Below are 17,049 nucleotides of genomic sequence, written 5' to 3' on the forward strand. Positions count from 1 at the left end.
GGCCTCTCTAGTCTCTCTCCACATTGTCAGATGGCTTTATTCTCCCAACCGCAATCAACGGCTTCCCCCGCCGAATCATTCCTTATTTTACTTCTTTACCCCTTCTCCTCTCTCTTTCTCTTTTTTCTTCTTCTTCCTCTTCCTAATTCACTTTTTAAAATAATTATATAAAATGCTAAAATTGCTTCAGGTTTGCTTTATTTCTTTTGACCCGTATATAAAAATGTTATCTTCTTAGCTTAGCTTGTGTAATCAAATAAATAAGTAATTTTTTGTTTTTGTCTGTAAAACCTAGTAGTATCTTTTAAAAATGATTTTTAACTGCGGGGTTTGAAAAGAAAAAAGAAAAAGGTAAAAAACTGACAAGACACGTAGGGAAGAGGTCAAAGAGCTCCGGGTTTGACCGAGTTTGTCGCCGGTTGAGTCACGGCCACGGCACCGCTCCCCCCACTCGCTCACTCACTCAGGTGAACGTATTTTTTTTTCTTTTCTTTTTTCAAATGTAGTAATGTGTGGTCCCACTTTTTGTACTTCCCGACCAATACTAAAAAAACCTTAATTAATTCTACAGACAACTCAACACAACAGGTTAATAAATGGAGTTTTTTAATTGTTCACAGTATAGGGGGTAAAAAGAAAAAACACAAAAAATTACAGGATCATTCGAAGTAGTGCCTTTAATATACGTGGCGAGATCTTAGTCGCTGTCATCTCAGATATCTTCAACAATCCAACAACAGTCATAAAGCCCCGAAATGTAAAAGCCATCATTCATTGCCTAAATGTTGGTTTCATAGTAAAGTAGTTTGTTCTTCTAGTTCCCATGGGAATGTGAACGTCCTCACATGCCAAGCCATGTTGTTTTCTTCTTCTTTTTTTTTTGCAATTTTTATTTATTTATTTGGTCTTCCAATGTGTAATTCATTCAATCAAAAATGGTTATTGTGAATACCACATTTAGTTCTTCTATAGTATACTTTATAATGTGGCATGTCTATTTGTAGTACACACGCAAAAAAAAACAAATTTATGTATAGAAGAAACGAACTAAATGTTTAAACAATTTTACACTCTTGCTCTAGTTTTAAGTGAAGTGAGATTAGTTTGCACTCAGTAACTCTATTTATTGTCTGCTTCTCATAGATTTATAGCTGCCGAACAGCAATTCTGAGTTGTATCTTCAGCTAACTTTGAAATTGTCTATAACATACATAATAAATCATTTATTGTTAACTATACATACTTCTAATTTATTAGGCTTTGACATCTTATCTATGAAATGATCATAACAAGTAATGTGGTTAGGAGAGTTTTGTATTATCGATATTACAAAACCTTTTCATATGAATTCGAGCTTCTCGTTCAATATATTTTAATACATATTTTATACAAAGAGTGTAATTCTAAAGAATTTTTTTTTTGTCACACAAAAAGTGTCATTTTATTTTTGCAATGTAGTTTTTACACTATTTCCAAATTTACCCATAAACCCAAAAATCATTTCATTGAAATTAAATCATTAATTATTTATTAAACAAAGATAAACATGTATAATTAAAAGTTTTCTTAATATGTGTGAAAAGTGTCAAAATGATATTTTTGTAAAACAGAGAGAGTATTATAATGGGTTGATGTAATTTTGGCAACAACAACACACACAAAAAAAGAAAAAAAAAAGTAGTGAAATTTTGTCAACACATATATCCAAAATAGATAATTAGGTGGTATGTGAAAGCAAATAACTGAACATAAGTATATAACTAAGATTTTATTTTATTTACAGTAATTAAATAGATTAGAATACATATATTTACTTGTTTTAGCATTTAGTGATCACTTTTTTTATTACTACTATATTACTTTATTAGGTTTGACATTCACGTATGGAATTAAAAAAAGAAAAAAAGTCATGGTGCGAAGTGGGAAATTATTATATTTCGATCACTTGGAATATTTACAAAGTAATGTTTTTTTCTCCATCCATAATAATAATACACACATTTTCCCTCCTTTTCAAGAGATGTCGTTCCTACTTGCGAAACCATGTAGTTTAGGTTTAAACATTGAACCAAAGATATAAAAAAAAAAAGAATTCTAAACCAGAGTACTCACATACCGATTATATAGTCCACTTGAGATCACTTGATTTCCTATCACCCAAATCCATATATTCATTTTTTTTTGACAAAACCCAAATACGTTTAAGAATAATCTCCCTTTTAACTTTTATTTGTATATAAACAAGGATACTAAAGAGGTCCCCAAGCTAGACGAGCTGAGCATATATAATTAAACTCCCGCATGCAACAACGAATGATCAAATTACATATTGTGGGGGAAACAAATAATTACATTACTACGTACAAATGATCAAATTATTAAAAAAAAATTACCCATTTCTTTTAGTTTAGGTGAGAGGAGGGTTCGGCTCTCCACGCGTAGCATACAACTACCGCGCAAAGGATTAGCTTTTGATGCCCACAACACTTCATCACACGTGCGAAGTAGGCGACACGAGTCCCTACTAAGATCTCTTTTACGATTTTCATGTTTGTTTCTGTGAACATATATATTGTCATCTTCTTTCGTTCCCATGCATTCTTTTACATTTTTTCTCTAACCATACCAAACCAAACCATATAATTTGTTATATATTCTCATGCTGAGGCAAACAATTGCCTCTCTAGACAAATCAATTTTGACCCATACGATATCTTGAATATTAACCCATTCTAAATAATTTACAAGCTTGCGAACGATCGCTAGAATTGAATATTACAAGCGTGTCATTATATATGGTTTCACTCAATATGGCGGTCCTGTTATACAATGATCTCTCTCATGAGAATATATATATATATATCATTGCTTAGTTTAAATATACTGACTACCACTACAGCTTTTTGTAACTACATTTTAAGTGGTTTCAACGATTGCCCATACATATATAATTAACAAGTTTTTTGGCCCTATGTCCATAGTCCAAGCCGTATCTTACTATCTGCATAACTTTATCGGTACCCTATCTATCAATAAATTAAGCTAACGTTATTGTACTGTAGTAGGGCTTTATATGGACGTGTTCAATTTTGAATAGTTAGAAGTAGCTGTCCAAAGAGGGTTTCGTGCGCTTGAAACGCCCCAAACGCAATAAATATCTAGTTTTTTGGTGTATAAACAACAATGGGGGTCCAAAGGTTTTAATGGCAGCAGGTCCCTTGAGGTTTAAGGCTTTTATCTTCCAGCTTTTCTCCATCTACATCCACGATCTCCGGGGAACTCTCATTCCTAGAAATTTCTCGTTTGTTATCTTTCTTTGCTTCTTCAATTGTTTTTTCAAAGTACAACACCAACTACTACCAAAAGTAATGCAATATCTTTATAGATATATTAGTTGAAATACTTTACACTTCCCACATCATTTATGAAAATCATTCATTATTAATTTTTTTAAAATAGGTATTGAGTTTTCAAGCTTTGTAGGTATTATTGTTTAATAACTTTTATCATTCTAAAAATCTGTGATAGTGTCATACTGTAGCAGACCGATTCATACCTAATTTTGTCCATAATAAGCCCTTTTTATAAAAGAAAAGAAAATGAAAGAAAGCTAAATATATACAACAATCACATGTTTCCACCAAGTGCATATGTCAAAAAATATATATTCCAAAAAAGAGGTTGTGATTTCCGCAATTGAAGCATGGACTACGTATCGTATCATATTCATTATTCAAATGTCACTCACTTTGTATATTTTAGAAATACTTTTTTCATTTATATATGATTACATTCTAAATAAGAATCCTCAATATATTCAATTGAAAATACATATAAGTAGTACTAGTTGCGACGGAGCGTATATCAATTGGTGGATTAATATAGAATAGATCAGTACTACGTGAACAAATGAGCCAATCACGGAAATTAAACATCACTATCTTTCTCGTTCCTCACCTTTTCCTTTTTCTTACGGCCTTTTATAATTGATTGTTTGTATGGCACTTAGGTTGTTAGTATAACGCAAAGTCTGTGGACTTAGCCGTGTGCTATATTATTTTCTCCCATTTCCCATTCTATTCTTCTGGTCAATTGAGTTTGAGGTCACGAAAGAGTGGGAACTCACAATCTCTTTCACACCTATACTATATATCATGGAAGTCCTCGACTCGGTTTTAAAGTTTTTACCGAGAATTATAGTTTACATAGTACTTAAAAGCTCATATCTAGCTATAGTATTTCCATGGACCTCCAACCATTACTTCACTTGAACTGACTAACCGAGAATAAACAAAAAAATACAAACAATATTTTTCAAACCTACACCTACGTATCAACAATTATATATATACATATAATATTTGTTTTATTGTTACAAATTTTATTAGTTATGAAAAATTGTGAATATAGGACATAACTTACTTATATTATATATAAAGACTATCGATTTGTCACATCATTTCGACGGTCGAATGGTAATGGAACGGATTATAGAAGATATGATTGGTGATTTACCAATATATTCTAAAATTTATAAAAAGAAAAATAATTCATTTTGGTATTTGTGATAAAGACATCCACAAATGCTTTGGCATAAATACATATCAAATCAGGATCTAAAGGTGGGCACACTACAAAGATTATGAAAAACTGAAATGTTTTGGTCAGTACCACAAGTATTTACAATAATATATACTCTTTTATCACTTATTGACAAAATGCAAACTTAATTATATACATTATACTGATGATGTAGTAATTTTTGACTTTTTTGTTTTTTATAACATGCAAGGGAGTATTTGGCTGACTTTAACTTTTGAAGAATCTAAAATAAATTATTTACATTACTAGTTAACTAATTTTGATTTTACGTTGACCTAGAAAGATGAAAAACATGCGGAATGATAATTTATTCTTTTTTGCATGCTAATCATTTTCACAATGTACTACTGTAAATCACATAACAATCATAATAGGTGATCATAAGTCATAACATGCATGGATCACCGATAATCTTGTCAATAATAATAATAATCCATATATATGATTACATTACAAGCTGGTTCTGATTAATTTGGCAGCATGTATCTAAAAATTTCATGTTCAGTTTACTCGCTGGCTAATGCTCAGTTTACAAAAAAAGATATAATATTGATCTCACTATTTCACATGACATTTTTTTGTTTCTCGATATATATACCAACAAAATATATTACATAAACCGACACTGTCGCAAGTTCGGCGAGTAAAATATATATCACTGGTTAGTAATTAAGTTGTTCAAAAAATTAAAGCCACGAGAGAATCACCAATACAATAACAATGTTACGAGAGACAAGAAGAAATGAAACATGGACGGGTTTAAAAATGAGAGAATGCACGTGGACGCGTAGAGTAATCAAAGTGTGTCGGTCGGCTTAAACACTAGAAAATGAGGTTAATGTAAATGTAAATGTAAATATAAGTGTGGACTTGTAATGTGTTTGGAATGTAATTTACTACTGACCGACACTATCGCGAGATCACGAGAAAACAGAACTTGGGGGTGTGTTCGGTGTTCGGATCTGGACCGTTCGAGAATAATTGAAGGTCCCACGACCGCTGAGGGGTTTAGCATCGAACGTTCCATGTTCAGCGAGACAACAAGGACTCGTGTCGAGTTCGTAAGAGGAAGATGTCTCTTGTGCACATGAACGCACGTGCCCACCTGACAGCCGAATTTGTGGTCCCCCGCCACGTGAATCTTGCGACGACGGCGTCCGTTGCCACGTTGTGGTCTCCGGCGGCGCCTCTCTTGTGACGTTAACATTCCCACCACGAAGGTTTGTTTTTGACCTTCGGCTCGAGTTACAAGTGTATAAAACTAGCTAGCTTCTATATTTTATAACTTCTGACTAATTCATTTGTTTTCATTACGTTTTCTAATCAATGTGAAACGTATATAATTAATGTTTGCAATATGTCTGTCGGTTTCGGATCGTTTCAACTTTAGTTAACTCTAGTACTTTGTGTAATCGATTTTTCATATAATGTATAGTCTTCTACAAAAATATATATTTAGGTATATTAGGTTGATAAGATAAGATTAGATTAGATTTTCGTATTTTTCATATATTCATAAAAAGGCTTGTCTACTAGTAGAGTATATAACACAAACCCATCATATAATAATATGGACAAACAAACAGTTAGTGATAAAACTGACAATTTGAAAGGCTGAGATCATCATCTTTAATGACGGGCCCTAATGCACATGTGTAACGGCCTTTGCTCGAAGTTAGTACGATGGCGCTATCGCTGGACCCTCCCTTTTAAATATAAACTTTCGCTAATCCGAACATATATAAACCATCAATCCTTAAATCTTTAACTGAATTTGAGATTTGTGAAATGTGGAAATAACAAAATATGTTTTGTAAGATGCCGTTAGCTTTATCTACTTGTTTAGATCTTTAAAATTTTTAACTTCATCAATTACATTCGGTTTTACTCTTTCATATATTTAGGACTTCAATATTTATTTTCGTATTTTCATTTCAAATTGTGTGTTGAGTGTTTTCTTTTGATAAAATTATGAATGTTGAGGATTCTAGACAAAATTAAAAGTTTTGGATATTTCTATCAATTTTGGATATTATTTCAATTTCGCATAAAATCACCAAAATCTTCGAATGTTCAAGTTCAACGCCAGGATCAGGTCCGATACTATATCTCAATATCCGAACATGGATATCATCTTGGCGGGCCAAAATGCAAGCTTAACAGGCCATAAAAGCCCAGAGACGAGAAGCTCGTATTCACAAGAGAAGGATGACCCCAACCGGCAAGGTGTAAAAGAAACAGTTCAGAAACTTCCATTTGTTATACTACAATTTTTAATTCCGCCAATCGATAAACTTCTACGAATATATGAACTATGTGGAACTGGAAACAAAGAGAAAGCAGACTGAAACTAATCTTTCCAACCTTCTTTACTGAGTCTTCTAGGAGCAAGCCCTCTAGATGAGACACTCGGTGTGAGCGGCAGCACTGGAGTATTCGGCTGTTCTTCGTCTCCATCGCCATTTTCATCGTCCCAATCATCTCCCCAATTATTGTTCCATCCTTCATCACCACTTTCCTTATCAGATTTTGCCACCAACGCAGGGTTCGAGACTGGCAATTCCATATCGAGCCTCTGGTATTTGTTGTTTCCCCGTGACTTGTTTTTGTAAACATGATAGATCACTGGGATGATGACAAGGGAGAGAACGAGGAAGGAAATCATGAGGATGACGATGAGTGTCCTTGGATGGATATTGAGGATTGAAGGACGAGAAACAGAAACTGTATCGTCGCTTTCTGTCTCCTGTGCTGCTGCCAAATCCTTTAATTCAAGGCTGCAACGGCCTTTGCTAGAAGTTAGTACGATGGCGCTGTCGTTGGACCCTCCCTTCTTAATAGAAACTTTTACCTGCAAAAGAAGAATTAAGCTTTATACACGGCGTGGCTACATCTCAATCTAAAACTTATAGGTCTATACTCCATCGTTGCAAAGATTAGCAAAATCATTCTATAAAAATGTAGTCTTGAGCTAGGGTATAAAGTCTCCATGTCAAAACTATGCTGCTATTGACTAGGTTTTCTGTTGCAATCATAAAACCAATGGAGCTTTCTACTCAGAAAATGCACCTCATTAAGTATAATAGACAAGTTAACGAACACTGAACAACATCTTCTGGTCAACCTTCAAGATCTAGATATATAAGTCCTTGAGGATTAAGATAAAATAAGTATGATCTTGACTCTGCTTCAGAATTAAAGCCCCATTGAATGCATATCACGCAATAGAATCCAACAAAAATGAGAACACAGGAAGAGATATCAAACATATAGGGATTACCTTTGTGTCTTCGTTTTGCAGGAGCTGAACTTTGTTCTTCTCTAACCGGACAAAACCCGGAGCAGTTATAGTGACAAGCAAAGCCCTTTTTCCTTTGTTTTGGATTAAGAGTGAGAGATGAGGCGCATCTGCACAATAACGATGAAGGATAACAAAGGTCAATCCCAAGAACCAAAAAAGATCTCTGTACAAGACACAATTAAGTAAAGAGATTGAACAAAGAGTCACCACCGTTGCCCGGAACTCGCAGACAAGCAACAAACTCATCTTCCTGATCTGTACACATATTAGATGGATCACATTCTTCACCATGAAACCCTTGTTTCTTCCTAGAAGAGTTGCTCCCAGGCTCCTCCTCCTTAGTGGTTTCACTTGCTATCTTCCCTTCTTCACTCTTACCACTAGTACTATCTCCTCCATCACCCATCATCTTAGATCCATCTCCCAGCTGTGAATCACCATTGGTCGAGTTTTTGGAATGATCTATAATACTCTTGGAATCAGTGACATTGTTAACAGCAATTTCAGACCCAGCTACAAATCTAGTATCCGTCAAATTCGAAACCGAGATCGAGCTCGAGACAACTACTTGTGCCTCTCCATCAACCTAATTTTCAACAATAAGATAAACCTCAGATTTCCCACAACAACAAACAAAAAAGGAACAAATTCAGAATAGTCAGGGCTTTAGTGCTTACCTTAGTATCAACGACGAAAATCAAAGCTATACAGAGAAGCAAAACGTGATTCACCTCCATGTTTGACACTCTCCTTCAAAACTACATCTGAAACTCATCAATTTCGGAAATCAAGCTTATATATCAGCGAAGAACAAAAATTATGAGTAACGAAGATCAAAACTGACCTCGCAACAATAAATTGACTCCGATGCTACTGATCTTAGCTAAACTGTTATGTAATTCGAGTCCGTTGATTGTGCTGGGATTTGAAGCTATAGAAGAAGATATGATTGGAGACTACTAATGTACTTGTGAGGAAGACAAAGTGAGTCTCACCATAGCAGAGACCACCACCAGAAAGACTCTCTCTCTCCTTTTGACTTTTGCTCTCAGTTAGTCAGCTTCCTTTAAAACGACACCGTCTATTAGTTCATGCTTCAAAGGGAAAAAAAACAAATCAGGATAAAAAAAATATCGTATGGGCCGTTTGGGTTTACAAATTGAAAGGTTAACTTAGCAAAGCCCAATTAATTATTTTTTCTTTCTCAAAAACTAATGAAAATGATTACTTTTACATAGTTACACATTAGAACCCAAGAAAAATGATTACTTACAAATCTAGATTCGTTCATGAATATGTGCTTCAATTTTGGTTTCCTTATAGAGATTCTAAGCATCTATTATATGTATTTTATACTACATTATTATCAGGCTTTTGATATGGAAGCACATATCCTTCAACAAATCCAGATTTGACAACATGGATTCACTCTTCTCGGACATGCACATACTTATCTCTTTTTTTTTTACTAGCTAAAAACATTAAGAACACAATTAGTATGATAATTTTCATGAACAGTTGCAATAGACAATGCAACACAAACAAGTTTATAACATGGATGACAAGAGGCACAATGCATTCTTATTTAAACGATCTCACCAATCTAATCACTTGATTTTTTTTGGAAAATTGTATAAATTTTGAATATTTTCAGATGATAATATTAAAATGCAAATATATTATTACTATTATTATTATTATCATTATTAAATAAAAAATTATATTAAAAAGAGAATTAAATAGAAGAAGTTACCTTAATGTGAGCACAAATTCTTCAACATGTCTAGGCTTGAGAACAAGGGAACAATTAGTATATTAATTTTTTTTTATGAAAGATGGCAATAGGCAATGCAACAAAAATAAATTTGATATCATTGATGACAAGAGGCACAATGCATTCAAATTTAAACTCTGATCAATCCAGTCACTTGAATTTTGTATTTGTCTTAGTTGAAAAATACATATATATCTTTTAAAGATAAACTAATATTTATAATTAAAAAATTAATACTTTACAAAACTACCAAACATTGTAATATTATGCGATTTCATTAAAATATTTGTTTAAATACATGAAATCACACAAATATAAGTAGATAAATGTTTGCATTAAATCACACATATATATACATGAAACTACCAACATTTCAAAAAATAAATTTTTTATTTCCAAAAAAGACCATAACCATATGTTGTGGCTTACACCAAATATTGAAAATCATCATTTTAAAAAAGTTTGATGGTATTTGGATTTGATGAATGATCACTTTTTGAAAATGCTCAAAAAAATGCTCAAAGAAGGAACCATTCTAAGATTGTAGAAAATATTTATGATAAGATATCATTTCCAGTAATATATATATATATATATATAAGAAAATGAGTAAACGGCTTGTTTATATAATTATTTAAATAATTTTTTTTCAGCCGAAGTGTATTGAAACGCAAATGGATGCCAACATGATCGACAACTTAATAATGATACATGCATGGGAAAATAAACTTAGTGGGAAATGCCTTTCTAACTAAATTGAAAGACTGCCACACATCAATTTTTTTTTTTTTTTTTATTTATTAAAATTCGAAAAATACCCTAATGGGCTGGGCTAAAGATATACAAAGGTCCAACAACAAAAGGAAAAAGAGATCTCGACGGTAAGAAAATGCAGATCGGATCCTACTAATATAAATTAGGGTTTAGGGTTTAGGGTTTAGGTTCCACACATCAAATTCAAGACTCTGAATTGATATAAATTTTGTTCTGCTTTCGTAATATGAACTAACATAGAGAAGTTAAAAGAACCGTGTAAGTAATTTATGTATATCATATCTATTGCCCTTAACCCTTCAATATTTTTAACAGTGTAATCTATCAACGACACACCAGTTTCTTTTCCCAATGCCTCAAATTTAAGTTTACAACTGATCAGTTCTCATACGAATATATAACTTTTGTTATAAAACTAAAAGATATGAGTATTCGAATATAATAAATAACTGAGAAACAAATACCAACAGGAACGTACCAGCTAAACAACTAATACCTGCATGGGAAGAAAAACAAAACCTTAAGAAAATTAAATATCGGAACAAAGTCAAAACTCCACTTGGCGTCGGTACTGAACTTGCCACCTGTCTCGTCAACGGACAGAGTCAACTTACCTTAATTATAGGGTAGTTTTAATCTGAATAATCGGATAAGTTGTGCACGTAGTAGGAGTATGTTTTAATTTAATTAACAAACCTAAAAGAGAAAAATACTAGTCTTGTGAGAGACTATCAAATTAAATAAAAAGAAGCTTTACAATGCATAGTGATCACGCTTAAAAGTTTCAATTATTTGAAAGCAAATATATACATATTTAAAATATAAAAATATAAAAATGAAGAAGGTCAAACCGACCAGGTCCACGTCCAGCTCAATTCTATCTTAAATTATTGAAGTTTTTGATTATTGATCAATTATAAATCTGTGGAGAACGAAGACTAAGTCAGCTATACGAAGTGATATAATCATATTCTTTGTTTATCATTCTTGTTTTAGATTCGCTAAACGATTATGCGACGACGTTAATTACGTTGTAGTTTTTGTTTTAAAAACAATCTCGTCGACATTTCTAAAGACTGCTGCAATTATGTAGAATAACAATGAAATGGAAATTATATCATAAAATGATGTATATTGAAATTTCCATCTAAAAAGATATTTTTTTATCATATTTTAAAACTTTTCATTACTCACTAGAAATAGAAAAATCAATGCCTGATTAATTGGGTACTATGAAAAAAAAAAAATTAATAGGGTACACGATGATAACACTTATAAACAGTTGACTATTTGTAGAATACGAAGATGTGATCTGGTCATACTATGTCATAGGGTGCATATGAAATATATATGTTGTCTTTAATTAGCATTTTCCTAGCTGTGAATTTATCAATGAAAATTGAAAAAAAAAAAACAAAGAAACTAAGAAGAAGACTGGTAGGTCCACAAGAGGTGTGGCCATATATGCTTTAGAAAATTTCCAAGGGTCTACCTTAGGGATAAGAGGGGACATCTTTCTATATATGAGCACATTATACAGATATATAATATAATAGCAAATTAGCAATTGCAACATAGGTGATAGATGTATTCATTGTTTACGCAACCCGGCCCGTATCAATAATTAGGAAGAAATGTGTGATTCCATAGCATTTCGTGTTTAATTAGTTTCTAACAGTTTCGTATATGTAGCTATCTTATGGCAAATGCATTAAGATCGACAGGATATACATTAAAACATATATGAAAATATTATTTGAATACTTTTTACTTCAAACCATAATATATTATTGAAAGTTATGGAATAGTTGAACTCATCTCTTATATGTACTAAGAAAGTGTCATATTCCATAAATATATATATATATATATATATTGAAAACATATTAATGAATTAAACTAATTAAAAGTCTAATAGTGTGATGGTCCACACTAGCCGTCAAAGCAACGACATTCGTTGCAATGTCTACGATCCGTTGAATAATGTCACATCTTAATGTGTAACCCATACCAATATATAGCTAGCATATATGTGTGTGTTTGTGTGTGCGCGTTTTACTAATACACATACGTGTCGTAAAATAAGCTATTTTTTATTATATGTATAATGTATGTAACTATGTATGCGTTTGTGTAGTGGGAATATATATGTTTCTCAATTATAACATACATATATATGGCTATTGGTCGGTAAATTAATTGCACTGAGTTAATATATTTCGGAGAAGTATTTTGAATTTAGTACTCAATGATCCCGATATATAAGTTGCAAATTGTGTACGCCATGAACCTTCAATTGGTAAAATTGTATGAGGTCCACGGCGTTTCACGTAGGTTTATTTACATGGTAGAACTACGTAGTTGCTTTTATAATTTTAATGTGAGTTCTTATTTAAGGAAAACGATGTTTATGCTATTATATGTCTATAGAATCATGTCTATGTGTAGTAGTTATCCAATCGAATTAGGGCAAGTACGGGCAAATAACCACTTTTGTTGTAGTCACCTTTCAAAAATATATATATGATTTATTCAAAAATATATATATATATATATGATTATACCTACATACATAATACACCTTTTTAGCCTTCTAGCTAGGGATTTATCCGTACGATTCATACGAACCTTTTAACTCTCTCTTTTTAATACACCGTGTAGTCATATACATATATAGGTACGTATATGATTCAGAATCGTGATTCTTTTTAGTTCCACGAAATCTTAATTAACTACGTTTCTAATAATAAAATAGGAGTTCGTTATGTATTGGTTCAACTATCGACCAACGCTCCTTAACAAGAAGCCACTAATTTACATGTTCTATTATCTTTTGTTGATTTTAAAAACTTTTTTAGTCGATCGATGTTAGTTAGGAAAAAGTTGTTGACTATATATGTTAAATAATATAAAACTGAAAGTATATATTTTGTAGATATTTACATGATTCTCAACGACTCAACGTTACCGAACGAACCACGTGAACCGAAAAAAAAAAAAAAGAAGAAGCAAGAATTAGGTCTATAATTTAATAAAGCCATACCAACAAGAATATATATCAGAAGTAGAAAAATGCATGGCATCAGGGTGACGTCATTTCCCGTCGACATTACGCAAACAACGCCGTTGCCGTAAATAAATTAAAAAACATATCGTGGCGAGAATGAATGATATCGCGAGTAATTGATCTGAAGAAAGCGAGATCCGTTTTTTTGTTTGGGGACCGCAGGAAGGAGACAAAGTTCGGTGACGTGTCGACTTCAGGAGCAGTGGACCACTGTTCTGTCGGCGTCGCCTTTCGAAGACATACGCTAATAACGACAAAACACTACTTTTTCGGTGTCCGAAATGTCTGCTCTACCCCTGCTTTTCCTATTATTTACTGCTAATTTGCCATCGTTCTTCTTAGACTAAAACATAACGTCGACGACGACGACGCAGTTACTTTCACACTGTGTTAGCCACTTGATCCAGATAAGATTTCTCAGCGATGTTGAATTTACAAGATGGGCACATCTGCGTCTTTATGCTTGTGTACCACAAGTTTTGTGGTCAGCTCTTCGGCCGCTTCTATTGTGTTTCATATCATACGAAAGCAACTAATACCGTTGACGTTTACGTGCAAGAAACAAATGATGTTATCTCTATGCAAGTATTATTTATTTGCTTCTAAACCTTTCCTTTATATTTAAAGAAAGAAACAAAACAATCACAATTTGCTCGATCACTACTTATTCTCTCTGCCAACCACACTTTTTATATTAATTCTGTAAAGTTATTTCATGTATTATTCTATATAATCATACTATTATGATATTTTCATTAAATTATTTCAATATCAACAAAGAAATGGAGATCTAGAGACCAACTATATCCCTGTCTTTAAATGGCCTCAAGTACTCCACATGGGTTTCTACCAGTTTTTCTTACAATAATTAATTCGCTTAGAACTCTCTTTTTTAATCCTTTTCAAAAATTTGAAAGTTACCGTAAATCTTTTGTAACTGCTGAATCCCTAACTTGGATTGGTTAAACTGAAACATCGCATCCTTAAAGCCAAAATTCAATTTGGTGATGCTAAGATTTTAACTTCTGTTAACTGAGTTTTTTTTTTTTTTTTTTTTTTTTAATAAAGATTCAGTTTGTTTTAATTATTTCTCGTTAGCAAAAGCGTACATAACTGACCTAGATTTGACGATCATCGCTAGATGTGTTTTAACACAACCACTGATTAACTAGATTAGGACATATCAAACTGGTTTTACAATTTCTGAGTTAATAATTTGACAAATATAGTTTGTCAACATTTGGTTAATCATCGTTTTATATATAATTATTTAAAACTAATGTGACTTGTTTTTTTTTTTTTTTTTGGTAAAATATCATAGTGTGACTATATTTAACAGGGAGACCAAATACATATACAATTATATACATATCCCACTCTGTTTCTTTTTAATCCTTTAGAAACCAAATTACAAAAACTAAAAAAAAAAAAAAAATCACCGAAAGCTAACATGTGATTGGCGTTATGATAACTTTTTGGATTTATTAGGAATGGACCGGCCCCGAGATATGTTCTAAAAAGTAATATATTGATTGTACGTGTCATTGATCACACACCTATATCATATATGTAGACTTCATATTCGGAATTGAGATTTAATATTTAAAACGTACCGATTTTGGCCAACACTGCACGTACTAAAAAAAGACCCACTTATAAACGTATGGTTGCGACTCATACATAAACTCGTGACCTCCAAATTACATCTTTTAAGTGAACGATAGATATTTTAAAATCTAGCTTGAGTCTAGAAGACTTGTTGTGGACATTTGATGCAAATTGAGTTTACCCCCCTGTTGAAAAGCTATGTATTTGTTTTGGCAAAAAGTGTCATTTATGTATAGGCTCAACATATAGGGTTCTTTACCCACAAGTAAAAGCTTCAATGTTACTACTAAATTTGTTTTGAAAGCCTGTGTTATATAAATGAACTATAGTAACTTCTTGGAGAGAAGATAGGAAGAGTTTTCAAAAAAAAAAAGTGAGAGAAGATAGGAAGATCCGAATCCCAAACTTAATTTTCCATAAATATTATGCAATAGTCAAAACGAAAATATATAGATTGAATTTTGCTAACAAACAATGACCACATTAGACTAGCTATTATCACTTTCAAACCTTAATAAATGTTAGTATATGAACTGAAGTTTATCAATTGTAGTTTAAGAAAGAAGAGAATTTTGTGTGTGTGTGAAAATACATATTCTTTGAAAAATAAACGTTAGCATCGTACATCATCGACTCATATTCGTTGGTCAATTACATTTGGAGTAGGATGTTTTATATCAACTTTATGCATCTATTATTGTGGTTCGTGGAGGAGAGATGAGAAGATGGAAGAGAACGAGAGATGAAATTAAACGGGGCGAGAAGATGAAGGCGTGGCAGAGAATTTATGATTCGATACTGACCTTTTTATCAAACACAAGTCTTGACTCTTCCAACTCTCTTGCCTCAATAAATTTTAAAAGTTTTTTCGTGGGGACTACACGGACTCGTCTTTTATGTTAAAATCACCAAAACAAACAATGTATTGAAAGGATTATGGAATATTGACTCGGTTGAAAAATAAAATAAAATAAGACTTTGCAATTAATATGTGAAGAGAAGGTGTAATGCGAGAAGACAGAAGCATGGTTAATTTTTCTGCTGTTTGATCTGCATCAAATGCGTGTTCATTTAATGTCAATATCTCTATGTAATATATAGGAAATGGTCAATATATATGGTATGGTGTCGACAAATCTATTTTCCAACGATTTTATCAGATATCTCATCATTTTAGATCAAGAAGATGTGTTCGGAGTTTGGACGATAGGTGATTAGCGAAGTCGAAACCGGCCTCAAACTTTCTTTGTCATTTGTACCCAAAATTTGATGTATTACAACTTCCACTCTCACGTACGTAAAAATAGTATGAATGTTTTTATTAACAAGTGTGAATGTATCCCATAAAAGATGTGTGAATGTAAAACGTCCACCATCAGTATGATATACAAAACTGAGATGAGTTTTTGCTAAAGGCCATAATCATTAATCAAAGCTACCCACCTTTAGTCATTATTTAAAACTTTTATCTGTTTAATGTTACTACGTACTAGACACATCAATACTTAAGGAATATTACTTATTATGTTTTAGCTTTTGAACTAATATGAAATTGTAAGAAAAACAGTTTTATAGCTTTTCTCCCACAGTCCTAATTAATTAATCCAACATATCTACACTCAACTTTTAAGAAATAGTCTTCTAACATGTGTCTAACTTTTCCATCATTAAACCTGTGTTCAAAAATATTACACATCTACTGATACCAAAATAATTGAAAATTATATAGCTTGAAAGGGTATATGCTAGTTTTTTGAAATGTAAATTCTCAAATGTTAGTGTACGTTAAATCGTTTATACCTGGAGATAATTAGATATAGATATTCATCATAGACTGTTGACTAATAAGAAAACATAAAGCGAATAAAAATCATAGACTAATTAATTTTCATGATTTTATAGAAGAATTTATGCAAAACACAG

General features: G+C 32.3%; 1 protein-coding gene across 2 annotated transcripts; it reads right to left on the minus strand.

Annotated features, from left to right (window-relative positions):
* Positions 1 to 6,771: 6,771 nt before the first annotated feature.
* Positions 6,772 to 8,937, minus strand: LOC17894095. Of its 2 annotated transcripts, none has more exons than XM_023787887.1 (5): positions 8,748 to 8,937; positions 8,581 to 8,661; positions 8,114 to 8,489; positions 7,883 to 8,010; positions 6,772 to 7,453 (listed from the first exon to the last, which is right to left on the minus strand). In XM_023787887.1, exons 2-5 carry the CDS (start codon positions 8,638 to 8,640, stop codon positions 6,953 to 6,955), a joined length of 1,065 nt encoding a protein of 354 aa, XP_023643655.1. In that variant the 5' UTR covers positions 8,641 to 8,661; positions 8,748 to 8,937; the 3' UTR covers positions 6,772 to 6,952. The 2 variants fall into 2 exon arrangements, with proteins under 2 accessions (XP_023643655.1, XP_023643654.1); XM_023787886.1 differs by having other exon boundaries at positions 8,581 to 8,667.
* Positions 8,938 to 17,049: the final 8,112 nt, after the last annotated feature.

Source organism: Capsella rubella, unplaced genomic scaffold (assembly GCF_000375325.1).
Source record: "Capsella rubella cultivar Monte Gargano unplaced genomic scaffold, Caprub1_0 scaffold_2, whole genome shotgun sequence".
NCBI lineage: Eukaryota > Viridiplantae > Streptophyta > Magnoliopsida > Brassicales > Brassicaceae > Capsella > Capsella rubella.